Below are 18754 nucleotides of genomic sequence, written 5' to 3'. Positions count from 1 at the left end.
AATGCCACTTTTGCTAGTAGTTAGTTTTGCTAGCCCTCTGCCAGCAAAAACAGAGCTCGTGAGGGCCATGTGTGGCTCTCCTGGGCTGTGAAAGCCTCCTGTAGCCCTCTGGCAGCAAAAGTAGAGCCAGGGAGGGCTGCACGCGGCCCTCATGAACTCTGTTAGAGTTCTCAACGTAAGTGGCAGCGGCACCGTGCACTGGTCCTTCGCTGTTTCCAGGGCAGTGCCATGGGATAGATTTGAATCTGGCCCGCAGGCCTTGAGTTTGATAACCCTGCTATAGATAGAAAAGTTATATCCAATAAAATAATAATCACTCACAGATATTTGTTAGTTACAGCAAGTAATAATAATAATAAGTCTTTATTGATTAGCCCTTGGGCCATATCAAAGTGCAAAGTTCTATATCAAAGTGTATAAGAGGATGAGAGACAGATATCTTGGTCTATATATCAGACGAATGACCCATTGGGATACCCATATCAAAATAACTTACCTTATGTCCGGCCAGAACTTGAAAATAACATTTAAAGTAGCATAGTATTTAAACAAAATGATTCAGTTGAGATCTGCATATGTGGGATTGATTGGGGTAGTTTGTAAGGGAGACTCCAAAATATAATGCTATTATATTTTATCTATATCTTAAATTATTGTACATTATTACAATTTTATTTTGGGTTGTATTTTATTACTATTTCATTTTAAATCGTATTTTGTCTAGATTCCATTTTAAATTGTATTTTATCAAGTTCCATTTTGAATTGCTTTTATTAAATTTTAGTAACAAATTGTTGCTGGAACTTTGTACTTTGATATGGCCCAAGGGCTAATCAATAAAGACTTATTATTAGTTACAGCAAGTAACTTTACGAATCTGGTCTTGTTAACTACATGACTTTATCTACTAACTCTCCTAACTGATCTTTTGACAGCAAAAACATTTTTTTAAAAAATGGATAATTACTGATTTTATTTTACAGATTTTTTTAAAATAAATGAATATATCTGAGTATGCAGCAATTTCTAAACTATTTTTCTGCTAAAAGCTGAAATTAAACTACAGAAGACATTTTATCTATTTTTTTCTGAAACCATACAATACTTTTTTTAAACAATATGTAAGGAGTCAATTTTCTTTGATGGCAGATTCTTTTTATTCCAAGATAAGAAATGCATCAAAACCTTTTCCCAATTTACAACATGGCATTTGAATCATGATTATTAGTTCTACTCATAATTTATTACATTTTCCCAATATTCATCAACAAATCCTTATTTGTTACCATTCTTCTATTTTTTAAGGACTTTTATCTTTAAAACGGAGACAGGCAAACATTCGGCAACCAGGTGCCATACTTTTTAAAACTACTGGTTTGATGACCATGGGCCACAATGAAAGATATATCTTAACGTCTTCTGCCCTGCATCATTCTGAGATTTTTTCATTTTTTGATGTCCTAAATATCAGATAGAATGGTTATAAAAGTTCTAAACTAAAGGGGCTATGTTGGGGACAGTGTACAACACAGTACTTAACTGGAGTAGAAATTCACTGCAATAGAATTATAGTTTCAGCAGTTTTGTCACAATGAAATTAATTTTATAGGGGTCACCAACCTTTCGGACCTCAGGGCCACTAAATTCATAATTTTAAAGACTGTGGACCACTAATATGAATTTTTAAAAAATATAAATAGTATTTAGTGCAATATAGAAAATGCAAATAATTTTTCTGTGGACCATCAAAATTTTCTCATGGAAAATTTTAGTAGTCCACAGACCACCAGTGGTGACCACTGCTCTGACATGTAATTACCTTGAATTTCTATTTCTTGCCTACCAAGATTTGGTATGGGCAGATTTCAATCTTCAGAGATCAGTTTTGTTATTTTGTTGGACCCCCAAAGTTATTTATTATCTTGAGATAGATTCTGGAATGATTTGGATCTACAAATACTGACTTTAGAGAGATTATCAAAAATGGAGAGGATACCTTTTTATGCTGTAGGCATGTGACAAACATTTGGAAGGTAATTTCCAAAGTGATAAAAATGCTTGTACAAACTTGCTTCTCAAAATGTTGAGGCAGCATATCCTCTCAGAGGTTTCCCATGGCTGCTTTAAGGACCTCCCATATAGTGTGAGCCTACCTAAGGAGCAATCTCAGTTAGAGTGACCTGAATCAACTACATCAAGCTTTGAAGCCATGACATCCGGATAGTTCAAATATCAGTTCAAAGGAGTAGTTGGTTGCTTTTTGAAGCACCCCTCTAAATACGTACTACAAACCTACCGAACAATTGAGAAAAATAAGTCCATATACTGCAAATCATTCAGCAATATATCAATATTTACCTGTTCTGTAGATTAGCATAAGCAGGTGAGATTGATTTAAGCTGTGGATTAAGCCTGGGATATTTCAATATTATAACATCACACGTTGCCAGTTTTGGATTAATATATAGGTTCATACCTGATCAACCCAGAATAGTCACTTGAGGTACAAATGGCCAGGCTTCACCTACTTCAGACAAATTATATGAAATCTTAGCTTTCTGGAGAAAGCTTTAATGCTAGGAAAGGTGGAAGCAAATCAGAGAAGAAATCCACCAATAGCCAGAGGGATGGATTCAGTTACAACAGTGATGATTGGAAGACTTGAAGGATCAGTAGGGACAGATCATTATGGAGAAAATTTATGTGATTGCTAACACAATCAAATGATGGCATATCATATTTACCCTGAAACCCAGAATGTCATTCTACCAGAATCATGGTAGTAGTATAATAATCTTTAGCAATAATCTATACAACATTTGAATATCTATGCATTCAATTACCCTTCTTTAATCTGGTGCTCTTCAGTCATGTTTGGACTAAAACACTACACTGGCATGAAATTTTGGGCTGCATTTAATGCAGAAAACCATTAAATTATCTGTTTCTGCAGAACAGTTGAATTATTTACTTAGCTTTTTCCCATGTGCAAATCTATCTTTGGATAAAAATAAAGTTTTTTTCAAAATAAAACAATCTTTCAAAGGAACATGTTCGAGAGGCATACATTCTAGACCAGTACTGTCACTTGCTTGAGATGAGCAGTTATAGGAATTGAATAAATAAACCTTAATGAGAAAACAAAACAAAATAAGAGAAATATGAAACAGCCACAGTGAATTTCTAACTGGAAGCCAGGCTGCATTTTAAAAAGTGAAACAATTTCCAGTATAATATGACTTCTGTTTTCTGGATCCACTTTGTTTTCTGTACAATTATGTTACTACAGTATTAAACATGGTTAAACTAATTGATCAGATTCCAAAAGTTCATCACCTTACTATGAACAATTCCAACTTTCTGAATGCACATTTTAATATTTAAATATTAAAAAATTCTTGCCAACAAATATTTAAATCTGAATGGAAACTACTGCACTGCCACAAAAAATACAAGAGGAACAGCACATTCAGCAACCACTAGGCAGCTAGTAATATTGATCAATGAAAATAAGCAGCTGATTCAACAAAATGGAGTTTTCCTTTCTGTCATCTTTCACTGTACTTCATTTCACATGAAAGTTTCACAGCATAGGTCAAAGACAACATACATTCCAAATATAATATACTATCCATAGCCAATCACCAGACAGAACAAGAGTGACAAAGCTGGGCATCACTATGCCAAAGAGAAAGAACTGGAAATAATTTATTAAATCTTTGCATTATGTATCTTCCTCATAGCCCAGGGGCTTCTATGGTCCTTAAATTCATATTTTGGGAGGTACTTTTCTTAGTTTTTGTTTAGTTGCATCAATTTATTTATTCGGTAAATTTACATTCTGCCCATCTTTCTATCAAAGTGACTCAAGGTGGCTTATAACAACTAAGAAGCAATTTTGATTTTGGTCATTGGTATACTATAACATCATCATGAGAAACAGTATATATTAATTAGATATTATTATTCACAAAGCACTCATATTTCAAACTTAAACTATGTCATATATCTGGGTTACCTGAATACCTGAGTTAAGAATTAGCAACCACTTTGAGGTAGGAAGTGTATTTGGAAATTTGAGCACATAACATGGTTAATGTCAGAGAGTGATTAATGGTTACTGTAATGGACATGATATAAATATAATATCAATTTACTAGAAGGCAAGCTAATGAATGCACTCTCTGAAATCCCTTCCAGAGTCGCAGAACATTCTGGACCATCGTATTACTTTCACTTTTTCTATGGAAGTGTGGCCAAGAATCATTCTTCAAGACCCAATTCAGTAAAATGGTATCCACAGCCACCAAGATTTCTATAACATTCCTCAAGTATACAGGCCCTGCACCTTAATAATAATAAAAAATACCATTAAAAGTTGTTGAACCCTCCAGAGACTTTTTCATTCTTACATGAAAATATAATATTCCTATGGAATCTTATCACTGAAATCTTGGGAAATTTTTGTAATTTTTATTTGCGGTTTTACATACTTGAATGACTGCCCATTTCACAAAATTGCATGAATGCTGGAAAAGGATCCCAACCAGTGTTACAAATGAGAATATTAATAGACACCAGTACACTGTTCTACAGAATACCAATTTCACAATATTATTTTTCTAATTAAAAAAACAACAAAAAATGAGACTTGGTAGATGCCAAGAATTGTGTCCATGGGCATTCTTACACTCAAAATGCACACTTCCAATGTGGATACTTGGAAGCAAAGAGTAGCCTTGGATTTATCATGAAATAAATAATGACTTAGTTAGGAACTGAGGGGATCACCTGCACAAAATAAATAAATAAACCTAGCACTAAAATAAATGAGTTATTTTGCATAGAACATTCTGGCTTCATTGTTACTTACAGGAGAACAATATTGCTTTTTTTCACAATCTGATATACTGTCCCAATCATGCCAAGTCTGTTCATTGATCAGTTCACTGATCAGACTACATTCTTACAATCATCAGCACTTAAATGTAAATATAGCAACTTAAGAGTAAGACATAGGCAAGCTTGATCTGCTATTGTTAGTAATCTATACTATTAATCTTCTCATCACTCATCACCCATCCCCTCCCACTTGTGACTGTATGATTGTAACTTTTTATCCTTTTGATTTATATTGACTGTTTCCTAGTATGGTTTGATTGCTTATTGTACCCTATGATTATTGTGATTTTTGACTCTTGACAAATATATCTTTTATGTACACTGAGAGCATTTGCACCAAGACAAATTCCTTCTGTGTCCAATCACACTTGGCCAATAAAGAATTCTATTTATCTATGTATGAAACCATAACACCCAATAGGCAAAGATCTGGGATTTGTGTTAGAAAGTATCTTTTTAGATTTCAATTTCATTATGCAACATAAGGCTACTTTAAGAAGTCATTTTTGCCCCCAAAATTCTCTTAGAAATAAAATCCCAGAGATATGTGAACTTGGGAATTCAGGAATGTAAAGATCAAATGTCAACCCTAATTTTTATTTATTTATACAAGTGTGCGTGATTCATATTATTTAACTGCTTTGAAAAACCCCAAAACACCAATAAAAAAATGCTGTGAAACTTCCATATTCCAATATATATATTGTATAATGTATAATGTAAATATAACTGTTAAGTATCCCTAAGATGATAAATATAGTTTATGCTTGATTTTCATTCCCAAAACAACTGCATTAATATTTATACAAGAATAACTCCATCTCTAATAACCTCAGTGGATTGTTTTTCTTCAGTTCTATCGTGTCAGATTCTGAGATTGCCTGGACAAGTCCCTGCAGTTTTCTTGGCAAGGCTTTTCAGAAATGGTTTACTACTGTCTCCTTTCTAGGATTGAGAGAGAATGACTGATCCAAGGTCATTCGGCTTGCTTCGTGCCTAAGAAAGGGCTAGAACTGATTCTAGCCCTTTCTCTCTTCTAACCTAATGCCTTCACCACAAGACCAATCTCCAGTGAAATTGCTTCCAAGTAAAAGGCCATTAACACTGCATCATGAAAATAAATTATATGTGATTATTTATTTTGTTTATTTAGATTTGTCAATCGCTTACAAGATAATAGCTATAAGTATATACATAGTTATGAATACATGAAATGGGTACATATAAGAAAAATAAAAGAAATAGGACAGGGACGGTAGGCATGTTGGTGCGCTTATGCATGCCCCCTACAGACCTCTTAGGAAAGGGGTGAGGTCAATAGTAGACAGTCTAAGGTTAAAAGTTTTTGGGGTTTGGGGAAGAAACTACAGAGTCAGGTAGAGTATTCCAGACATTGACCACTCTGTTGCTGAAGTCGTATTTCCTACAATCAAGTTTGGTGCGGTTAACCTTGAGTTTGTATCTACTGTGTGTTCTTGTGTTGTTATGGTTGAAGCTGAAGTAGTCATTGACTGGTAGGCCATTGCAATGTATGATTTTATATACTATACTTATATCAGACCGAAGACGACGTAATTCAAGATTTTCTAGGTCTAGAATTTCAAGTCTGGTGGCATAAGGTATTCTACAACGAGTAGAGGAGTGGAGAACTCTTCTTGTGAAATATTTCTGGACTTTTTCAACTGTGCTAATATCAGATACGAAATGTGGGTTCCAGACTGATGAGCTGTATTCGAGTATTGGTCTAGCAAATGTTTTGTATGCTCTAGTTAGTAGTGTGATATTACCAGAGAAAAAGCTACGTAAGATTAGGTTAACAACTCTTAATGCCTTTTTGGTGATGTAGTTATAGTGGTATATTGGTTGTGACAGCCAATGACTGAAGCAGTCTATAAATTCATAAAATGCATCAGCAAATACACTTGATTCACATTTATAGTAATGTCCTAACCTATACTATATAATTTAAAAGAATATCATTTAAAACAAGTCACTCAGCATAGGCAGTTTGATTTATGAATTAATAGTACATAATTTACTATGAAGACCCTGGACTATTGAGAAAGACTGCACGCAAAGGCACCACATTGGAATACCACATTGTTTTCATACTGGTAAATCACTTAAATTTTATTATTTTTAATTTAAGCATAGTAACTGATCTATGAAACATTTTATGGTGCCATTGCAAAGTCTGATTTCATCTATTTGTTTCATGCTACAAATGGGTCTTTTAATAATTGAGTAAGATGTGTAGTTCGTTTACAGTCCCCATAAAAGTACAATTCAAACACATGCCTTATAAGAACAATGTTTTCCAATTTAACATAATTCAATTTTACCGAACCTGGGGTTCTCTAAAAGTCTTAAACTCTGCTTATGTTCAACACTGCTTATGTGCATAGCTATTGGTTATGCTAACTAGGCTTGACAGCAGTTGTGGTGCAATACATCTGCAAATATCAGGCAGGGAAAGCAGGTCCAAGTCACTGCAAGTATATAGTCTAGAAGAAACTCAGTAACGAACTAAATCTGTGTCTTGAATGCCTGGCAACAGCCTGTAGTTTTTTGGCAACAATTTTAGAAGTAGCTTGCCAGTTTCTTCTTCCTAAGAGAGAATGACTGGCCCAAAATCACCCAGCTGGCATTATGCCTAAGGTGGGAACAGTTTCTTAGTTTCTAGCCTGATGCTTTAACCACACCAAACTGACTCTCCCTCTAAAATAAAATAGGTTTATTTTAGGAACAGTGCAAAGACAATGGGGGCGTATAGATGTGTATTAAATATTCTTAAGAATACTGTGTAAAACAGAGTTATTTCCATGTACTGTACAATCAAATGAATATTTGATTAATAGACCTTTTATGTCTCCATCTTTCCCAAATGTTCTAGTTTATCATAATGATGCAAATGACATTTAAATAAACTTAATGGAAGTTCTCTATTTTTAAAGATGCCTTCTCTAGCCTACTTTGGATACAATAGTCATGTCCAATATTTTGTGGGGATGTTTCCAGTGGTATCAAAAATGTATTAAACTGGAAGAGGGATTGCCCATTAAATTTAGGTTCCCCCTATGTTTGATAGTTATTGCTTGCAAGGAAAATATCAAATGTGAAAGCCACCCCCAGGATGGATGTTACAAATGGAAAAATATTGCTAGAATACAAATGAGCATTTATTCATGTTAAAATATGAACGAGAGTACTGTATATAGAATCTCACAATCAAAGCCAAATTCACTTGTAGTGTTAAGCAATATTATTCGTTTTAGTCTTGCTGTGATGTGCAAGCCTACTCATTACAGTTTCTGAATCAAACTACAAAGACTTGTTCAACACAACATGAATAAAAATCTTAAACTTACAATATGTGTGAATGAAACCAGACACAGAAACTAAAACAGTTTAAACTTATAAGCATAGTAAAATAATTCCAGAAAGACATGTCAAAAATTATAGGTTCAGAATAAGCCATCCTATTTCAGAATACCAAAACCTGAAATTGTTTATAGAAATGATTATTGCCAGCAGTTTTAAGAAAAAGTAATCTGCTACACTAATTTCTAAACCCCTACTATAGGTTTTCTCAAGAAACATGCATACTTCAGACTGACAAATATTCCATGGTGTTCTTTTTTTAAATAACAATGATACATTAATAAGCTATTTAAGTATATTCTGGAACTTCATTAATTGTATTGGAGGGCAATTTTCACACATGGCTTCTAAATTACATTAAGTGATTGATGTAAACAACACTAAAAGATCTAAGGAAAGTGTATATGAATAATCCTACTAAATAGTTCTCAGAATGACCATGATTTACAGAAATATCTAATTCTGAACAATTTTATCTAAAATGAAACTTTGAAGGCTTGAACTGAAGTTCAAAATGTTCTATAGCTGAATTTCTGCATTTAACTTTTGCGGAACACAATTCTGCAGGTTGTATCAAGAGCTAAAGTAAACAAAGGAGAAAAGTTTTATCAACAATGATAGTGCATACAAAACCTTGATAATACAATTATTCTAAACATATTTTCTTGTGTCTAAACCTGGGTCAATCACATTCCATTAATAACAGTGAACTGAGTAATAAGTTGAATTGATTAAAAAGCCATTATAAAACATTCAGGTATATTTATTATTCCTGCATTTAAAATCCTAATGGAACTTAACATTTTCCTTTCTTGGAACCTAATAAGCTTCCAGTTTACTATTAGCTTGCAATCAAACCAAATACAAATATAAGTATTTATTTCTTATGACTTCTCTATCAATCAATATATTATGTACAGTATTGGATTTCTTTGATTATCTGTTAGTGACAGTCCAAGACAAATGCTTGGGTTCAACATACAGCTTTTCATTTTAAATTTCCACAAAACATCTTTATCTAAGCTGTTTCATGCTGTTAAAAATACCAGAACAGTGTTTTTTTCAATATGCATGAAATTAGCAAATGTACAATTTAAGAATGGATAATTCCTCTTCACTACCACCCAAAAAGGAAGCAACTGAATATTACCCTACTAAATATCAGTATCAAAGTTTAAATAGTTAAAGGAAATACACATTAGATATGAAAAATACGTATTTACTGTAGGTAATATTGTTCATTATCTGTCAGAACAAATGACACAGTCTTTTTCACAATATATGTATTCATGATCCCTTTTTAGCAACTAATGTATTTTATGTCCAAGAACGTATGTTCATTTCTCAATTCTCCATTGTCTTCTGAAAACACATTTTTAAGCATGAGAGGCATATTTTGAAAAAGAGGTGAGGAAAAAAGCAGGATTCCAAAAACAATAGAAAAGGAAGGTTATTACACCAGGCAGGCCTCATAACAATTTACTTCCAATTGACATTTTGCAACAACCTGTAAAAAATAGCCATTATCAGATTTTCAGCTTCCACTAAAAAAAAGGTTGCTGTGGTAGAGAATTCCCTATGTAATATTAAGCTATATTTTAAATGAACATAGACTATTTCTCTACATGCTATCTTTTTACATTGATTTTTTCACTGAAAACAAAAGGTTTTTTTCATTAATCCAAGGATCTGCATACACTTATACTTCGTATGATAGACATTATTAAAATGGTATTCAGTTACTATGAAGCTACGCATTATACCAATGAAGAATCCTTAAGCGCACTCACGTTTTCAGTGTCCCGTTCATTCACCGTGGGCAATGGAGTTCTAGTAGACATTTTCATTCACTTAGCTGAAGCACCGTTTGCAATGGCAAAATCCAACGATTTATTATATAAAAATAAAAAAAAATCCTAACACCTCTCTCCCCCCGAGCACATATACATATATATATTTACAAAAAAATGTGGTTTTACAGCATGATAGCAGTTATTAAGTGCCACCATCAAAGGAAAAGGTAGTGCGGGAGAGAGAAATTTGAGTGATTTTTCTCCACCACCGCTACCCCTCTTTCTCATCTATCTTCCAGTCTGATAATGAAGCATTATATCCCCCTGGGAATCTTCAGGAATCATCTTATAGACAGATTACGGTCTTTAGAAGGTGGGGACGACAGATTGGAGGAGATTCTCATGGAGCACCAAAAGAAAAGAAAAAAACGGGCTAAAAATTGTCCGGTGCCGTTAAGAGGAAAGAAAAAGCGGGGAGCCGGGAGAGATGGAGCGAGCAGGGCGCTGCAGCAACACGGTACAGCCCAACTAGCAGGCTGCTGAGGAAGGAAAAGTGGGAAACCAGCAGCCGCTTTCCGCTCAACCACCGTCGGCTGCGAAAGAACAAGCAACCAACCACTCGGAGCTGGTCAAAGGGAAGCGGGCCAAGCCCTCAGCCGTTTTCTAGCTCTACACGGGTCGCTTCACCGGGCCTCGGGCTCTCGTGTCTTAATTGCGCCCCCTCCTCTTCCTTCTTCTCCAGGAGAACTCCTAACTCCTTCGCTGCCTACTATCCCCTATCCCAAAGGGGAAGGCTCAGACCCAAGGAGTAAGACCCTTCCGTCACAGCCTGGAGGCTTGCCGGGTTGGAAACACTGTCAGAAGAGAACCCTCCGCCTCCGCCAAACCAGCTCCCTTGGCTCTCTCAACCAGTAGCCGCAGCAGCAGCAGCGGCGGCAGCAGCGGCCGCTCCCGGATGATCCAAGATGGCCGCCCGGCTTCCTCTGTTCCTACATGAACCGGAAGAGACCGCCCCTTGCACACAGGGACAAGCGACGGGAAGGAGGAGGAGGTGGGGAGGAGGAGAAGGAGGAGGAAGCCAAGGGCGCAAGCGCAGGCGTGCGTGCTTGGTTCGCCTCTTGTTGCTAAGGTGTTTTGGCGGGGTGGCGGGGGAGGCGGCGTTGGAGGAGGAGCGCTTTTGGCATGGAGGCAAGGAGGAGCCTTGGGCTGCTTCTCGTTTTGACAGGCTGAGGTCTACGCGGTTACCCGCACAACTTGAGATTCCCTTTAAGGGTTTCGGTCTTTTTTAATTAACCGAACTCGGGTGCGGATGGTTAGGGAAAAAATCGCACGTGAGGGGAGGGAAAAAACCCAGCCATGGTTAGCTTCTACACGAGAAATTTAAAGGTACAGGAATTCTTAGTATCCTGAAAGGTGATCTGTGTAAGACAGACTTGGTCTCCGCTGCTCCGGAGGGGCCAGCCCGGTATCCGTGAGTGGGAAAAAGCAGATGATGTAAGAAGTTGGTGGGGGAAAAGCATCTTTTGTTTCCTAACAAACCGCTTCGGAAATAGTGGATTCATCTTCATTGGAGTTATTTAAATTGAGGCTAGACAACCGTTTCTCCTGAAAGGCAGCTGTGGCTGCCATCAGCAATACCGTTCAGGGAGGAAGGGGAGCCTTCAGAAGAGGCTCCGTTTTCTTCCGGAGAGCGTATTTTCAAATAAGAACATAACACAGTGTCAGACAAGAGCATGTGTTCTTGTGGCCCTATAAAAGCGACCAAAAATTATTCTAGCAATATATTATGGTGAAAATTGTTGAGGACTTATGGAATCTACCAAAGGGGATAGCAGATGTACAGATAATAAATGCACTTTATGGGATAAAAAGGATTTTTCATATTGTTTTGCCTTTCATATTCAAATGCACTCCAGTTATCTACAAAGCAGGAGTTCATCGGTGTAGTCTCCCAAATATACCAGACAGAAAATACAAGATGAACTAATTCTACTTTTTGTAAGGCTACATTAGCAGAATCTTACAAGTCTGAAAGTACAAATCTCCTTTCTTTTTACCACTGATTATTTAGGATTATTTATTATATATTATTTATATTTCCTTTCTAACTCACTTTCTCTGTCATTCAGTTACAGATTCCTGCCCCTTTTATCTGGTAATTCCCTAGGCAATATCTCTCCCCCACTCCATCCCATTTCACATTATGAAAGAATAATGTGACAATATTACTCAAAAAAGATTTTGTGAGGCACTGTATGTGTTGGCAATAAACTGAAAGCTACTGCAGTTTAAAAATGTACTACACCATTGTATATATCTACTGTGAAATAGAAGAGAACCTGTTAAAATGTCTATAGTTCTAGAAGAAGAGGGAATTAAAGTATTAACAGCTCTGTGTCATAGAAAATATGACTGGCTTTGAGACTGGAAAAGATTGGTATATATGCCCGCACAAAAAAGGGGGATACAAGAGAATGTGCAAACAGTGAAAAGCTGTTGCAAGAATTGTTGATGATGGAGCAAAACAAAAATGCTTTCTTATTTATATTTAATATATATAAAGGTTAGATTATAAAATGTCAGGATTGTAAGAGAAGGTAGCTGGAATAAATTTAGCCTAGAAAAAATAAAGAATGACCTCTCAACAATAGAAACTCAAATATCTGGGCATATGATGGATGCAGATGAAGGCCTAGAAAAACTAATATGCTTGTCAGGGTTGAGGGAAATAGATGGAGAAGAGAATGGAAAAAGCAGATGAATGGGATCAAAGAGATACTAGAATGTCCTTGGAGGACCTATGCATTAATATCAGTGACAGACTAGGAAGGCAAGCCTATGTCCATCCAGTCAGGAGGTAGTGACTCCTGGCTACTGTTGTATGTTTTGAGGTCAGCAAATCTGAAGATCATAAATCCCCTCCATACTGCTTTTGAAAGATTGGGAACAGAAGCAGCGGTGAGATAAAATATGTAACATTTTCTGTTTTCAATCCCATATTGTGAATTATTGCTATTGCTTTATTAAATGTGCTTTATAAATGCAAGTTCCAAACATCATTCTTAACATTGGCCTTCTTTGGCTATTTGTTGTATTTTTTTATTTCATGTGCTGCAATTTAAAAAAAAGAATGAAAGGATTCATTCATATAAATACATAGGTGATTCTAGCTTCTGAAATTATCTGTTTAAATACTTTTCCACCTACATTGTATAATAGGGGCAGTTAATAGTGCTGCCATTTGTATAGTGCCAGCAAGCACCCTGTTTGAATTTTTGTATCATTTAATCGTTTGCTGGTTTAATATGTATACTTATTAGTAGAATAGAAATACTGAGTTGACTATTCAATATCCCATCTGTTTAGATTGCAGCATTGTTTTCATAATCTGAGAATAGCTAGTGAAGGACAAATGTTACTGAAATTGTTCTTTTCTGTATATGTAATTTTACAAATTAGAAAAAAAGCAAATATAATTGCAGTTTTGTTCTTAATTATCTTATAAGGAAGTTCTCTTAAAGTAATGTGTAATCATTTACTTATCTGAAAGTATGTTAAGTCATAACTGGTCATCTGCAGAGTGGACCTCTCTGGTTCTTTTTCCCTCAAGGGATCTCTACCATATTGACTTTGCTAGGTATTTGTTTCTCCCTTCTTGCTCCGTAGTAAGTTATCCATGACTGCAGAGGCAAAAAGAAATGCAATATGACCCCAGCCAATAGCTGGTTCTGTGCAAGCAAAAACACATGTATTAAAGGCAAGTGAAGGGAAATACATAGTTGTCTGTTGCAACAAAAGAAAAAAATGGTCTATTTTACACCATTAACTACTTTATATTAGATATAGAATTGAATAACAGAGTTGGAAGGGAACTTGGAGGTCTTCTAGTCCAACCTCCTGCTTAGGGGGGAAACCTTACACCACTTCAGACAAATTTTTTTTATACACTAGATATAGTACTACATTTCATCAAATGCTTGGAAAATTACTTTAGTTACTTTTTGTTGTCAGTAGAAGGTGGTGTACATGGTATAGATTATAAGAAATGAAGATTGAGATAGATTTTTTTTGGCAAAGCTTACATTTATACAAGATAAGAAACATGATCCTCACTAATAGTCTGCCAGCTTTACTTTTGTTAATTTGACATTAAAACCTAGATGGATGTAATTGAATTTGCTGAATGCTTATATTTCCAGTGTTCAAAAGTGTGAAATAATTGGTTTTGTATATTTATACATGATTAAAATATTTATTTCACTTGTTCCCCTCTTTATTTCAGTGTGAAATTTCAATGTAAATCTAATATAAATTGTCATGTAGCCTAATGTAAATTGATATACATCTTTCTGTATTCTCTCCATTGTAATTACAGCACAGAAATTTCTGATGGTGTTACTTATACAACAGAAGATGGTACGCATAGTGTATTTTGATGTTTAAAAACCAAATTAGTCAATAATATGAGTAGCAGGTATAGGATAAATCAATAATATGAATCAGTGATTGTATGTAAAAGAAGAAGCAAAAAACCCAGAAATGGACAGTTTTTTTGCTTGAGAAACATAAAAAGAATCAGTATTAAAAAAAGCAGTCCAAATAGGTTTGTAAAAAATAATTTACTGGCAGTGAAATGGCCAAGCTTCCTGGTGATGCAGTTATTCTGAGTAATTTAGAGTCCATAATAATTTCTCTACGATGCAGGAGAGCGTGTTAAAAGGACTGTTGCCATTTACCATAAGCATGGGTATATATACGCAATGTCTAAAGAGGAAACTGATCTTGGGCTTGCCTTGAGTAGTGCAGTTAAAACTGAACTGTGGCTGCTATGAAAAAGATAAAGGTCATGCTGGAAATCTTTAGAAAAAGATAGAACAGCCCCAAGATGATGCATTCCAGATTTATGGGACTTCCCTAGCTATAGGCTATGTTGGTTAAGGATTGTGGGAACTGAAGTCTCACACATTTGGAAAGCACCAAGTAGAGGAAAATGGGTAACAAGTCAAAGGAAATAATTTCATACAAATCTGTGTTACCAGCTCTCTTGAAATAATATATGCATTTCTCCTAGAAATCATTGTAGAAGATAGACAAATAATTCATGTAAGGTAGGTCCCAATTTCCCTTTCTAAACAAAACAAAACAAAACAAAATTAATAAATACAATAGTTATATGGATCCTAACTAAACAAGTACAAGTACAACTAAACAAGTAAATTTCCTTGGATTGTACCTGGGGGGTGATTTCTTGCTATACATATATAAAATTATGCTGAAAATATGTCATTGGTAGCATTATTAGTTAGCAGCCCTGATAATATTTATGATAAATTAATTCCTTTCATATCAAAATTATTATTTTATTTAAAGATGTTTAATATTGTTCTGTTAACTTCCAATAACATGTACAGGAAGGATACTCAAGCTGTGTAAATTAAATGCTGTTAAGAGCAATGGGTTAAATTTTTCTTAAGTATTTTTCTTTTGAAGATGATGAAGTCATGCCAATAATTTTGTTTTAACGTGTTTTAAAAACAACAAACTTGTTTTATAGAAGTCTCCGGTTCATATCACAGCATGTCCTCTTTGGCGAGTCACTCTCTTTGGATTCTCTACCTTCTGAGTCAAGCATGATATTGTATTTCCTGTGTAGTCAATATGGAATCAAAGATCCCATTCATAATAGGAAGAAAGGCATGATTTCAGTCTATAAGAGTTTTAAATACAAATTAATTATTGATAAGCTTGAACATTAGTAGAAATAAACTTACTGTATTCTGCAGCAATGAAATATGCAACAGTTGTGCTAAAAGGAGGAGGAGGTAGAGGAGTAACAATAAGAGTAATAATTTGACAATAGTCAACTGAAACCAATGATGTGATTCTTGTACTGGATGGAATTTACAGTAAAACATGAGGATAATATTTTTTCTCTTCCCTTCTGTATTATTCTAAACTATTAGACAAAAGGAAATATAAATATATGCAACATTATTAAAGAAATGTGATTTCAAAATTAATTATAACTTTAAAAAAGTATGGATTCTAAAAACCACTGATGCTGTTGGGTATTGCTTTAAAGTGTTCTTTCTTTCTCCTTTGTGTGTTTGTTTTAAATATGAGCAAACTTTAATTTGTACAGTTTTGTATTTAACACTTTAATCCCGTGGTCTTTATAGAGTTTACAAAAGCTTACAATTCAGTTTTGGATTTAAACTCTCAAATAACGATAGCTATAATAGCAGGATATTTATGTGTTCAATTCAGTGTTTGATGTTTCTACATTTCATCAACTGTCATAAATTGGTTACAACACCATTATTTCATTTTGTAGTTTATTATAAATTCAAATTCCTTATATAGGATTAGGGATAGGCAATGAATTTAGAAAGCTTCAAGTTTTTTCAAATTATTTGACGTAAGATTCAAGAATCTACACCATACAAGCATCAGTAGTGTTAACGATGCACATTTTAATAGCAATATTTTGACACCATTTCAGACTGAGGCAGCCTGGCTGATTCAGTTGCTGATATTGGCTGTAGCAGTTATCTCACTTCTTGAACAATTGAGCCAAGATATTTAAATAATTCAACTTGCTCAAGGTGAACTCTCTCAAAGTGGGTCTCATCAGTATTGATGGTCAAGCCGTTTATTTGTATAAGCAGAAGCTTCTATAACTGAGTAGAATGTCATAAGCATCTATTTCACTGTCTGCAAAAAATCACACTGTCATTGGTAAACATTAATCTATGATGAATTCATCTTGTCCAAATTTGGCACCACACTAACTGGCATGGATTTTCTGTAGGACTGCATCAATCACGATGTTGAGCAGCAAAGAATATACAATGCATTTTGCCTTAGACCAGTGAAACTTTGAATATTTTGCCATTAATGCAAATAGAATTCCATGATCCCTCAAAAAGCTGCTGCAGGAAGTGTTCTAGCAAGCATATGTTCTGCAGTGAGTGCTTTCTGTAGTGTTGATTAATGGGCATTATCAAGGGCTCCTATAATTCATTAACACAATTATGAGCTCTTTTCCACTTCTGGTGTGTTCCTTGAGCAATTGTTATAATAAGAAATTTGGACACAGCATCCTCCTGACAGAAACTTTTGACTTGTCCTCTTCTGAAGGCATTTTTGGGCTGCTTTCATAAATACTTTGCCCATGATTGACAACAGGATAACCCCATGGTAATTCTTTAATCGATTGTCTCCTTTATTGAAATTGGCACTATTATTGCCTTAAGAAATTTAATATTTCCTAAGATTCCCAGACCGTTTGAAGAAGTGGAGACAACAATTTAATATATCACCACCAGCTTTAAGTAGTCGTGCAGAAATTTAGTCAATTAATATGTATGCAGTTCAAAGAGAAACAGGAAAAACTACTTATTCCCAAAAGAATTGAAAGCTTGTAATTGAAAGCTGTAATGTAAAATAAGTATACAGTCCAAACCATCCTATATATTAAATAAATTTGAAAATGAAACTTTTTAATCACATATCTCTCCTAAAGTTAGCATTGTTGAAATATTAATAAGCAGCCAAACTTCCAAAGCAGGGACATCAAACTATTTTTTGTTTCATGTTGTGGTGGGCCTTCTGTAGACATTCCATACTTTAGGTGGAGAAATATTGTTTGCTTCTTAAATCTACCACCTCCCAAGCTTCTGGGTTGTGCACAAGAAGTGACACATATGTCAATGCAATTCAGCAACATAGAATAATGAGATACAAATAAAACAAATCAAGAATCGGCAAAGCATCTCTGATTAGATTTTATTCACCGCTAGAATCTAATCAGAGATGCTTTGCCGATTCTAGTGCAACGACCTGCTCCAGCAGGGTTAGAAGGGAGTGTGTCACGTGTATGTGTGTGCATGGCTGTCAAAACTCCAAAAATGGGTCAAGTATCTCTGGGGAGGCCAGTCATAAATTAGAACACTTGCTAAACAACTGGCCATTATGTGAGGACCACTTGTATTTGGTTTGCCAGTCACCTGGCCACGCCCCCCCCAGTCACATGACCACCAAATCACACCTACCCCATCATGTGACCAGCAAGCCATGCCCAGCCAGCAAGCCATGCCAGTCAGTCACGTGACCAGCAAGCCACGCCCACCCAGTCACATGACCACCAAGCCATGCCTACCCGGTCACATGACCAGCAAGCTACACCCTCAAATTAGGCCACACCCACAGAAATTTGAATCCCACCCCTGGGTGGGGGGCACCGAGGATGAATTTGTAGCACCAAAGGGGGTGTGGACTGAAAAAGTTTGGGAACCACTGCTCTACATTTAGGCAAGAAAAACCAAATGCACAGGTATAGAATAGGTGGTGCCTGGTTCAATAATATTAACTGCGAGATGGATCTTGGAGTCCTAGTGGACAATCAAATATGAGCCAGCACAACAAATAGGCTGGATAAACATAGCCAAATCCCAGGAGTCAAAGTAAAGAGGCAAACTAAAAAATAGACTGATGCCCTAGATGAGAAGAGGCAACATGAAAAGGGAGCAGCAGCTGAGAAAACTGGAGGGAAGAGAGGCATTTATCTCCTTCCCTCAGACTGATGTGAGGTAAAAGTTCTTCAAGTGGTTTCCCTCCAATGGAATAAAGATTTGGAGGAAGAGAAGAAGAATTAAGAAGCCCAGCCAAGATCTAAC

At 35.5% G+C, this 18754-nt stretch overlaps 1 protein-coding gene across 11 annotated transcripts in view; it reads right to left on the bottom strand.

Annotated features, from left to right (window-relative positions):
• The window catches only part of MARK3 (microtubule affinity regulating kinase 3), a 68613-nt gene extending 57552 nt beyond the window's left edge, over positions 1-11061 (bottom strand). For all 11 annotated transcript variants that reach the window (XM_087922232.1, XM_087922233.1, XM_087922234.1 and 8 more), the window contains exon 1: positions 10074-11061. Coding sequence is in view for 8 of the 11 variants with exons in the window: in XM_087922228.1 (XP_087778354.1) it covers positions 10074-10130 (57 nt within the window). In the remaining 3 variants the exon portion in view is untranslated. The remainder of the gene's footprint in view (positions 1-10073) is intronic.
• Positions 11062-18754: the final 7693 nt, after the last annotated feature.

This window comes from Pseudonaja textilis, chromosome 1, assembly GCF_049901715.1.
Source record: "Pseudonaja textilis isolate UNSWEBS1 chromosome 1, rPseTex1.2, whole genome shotgun sequence".
Classification (NCBI taxonomy): domain Eukaryota; kingdom Metazoa; phylum Chordata; class Lepidosauria; order Squamata; family Elapidae; genus Pseudonaja; species Pseudonaja textilis.
This window is presented reverse-complemented; position numbering and strand designations above follow the sequence as displayed.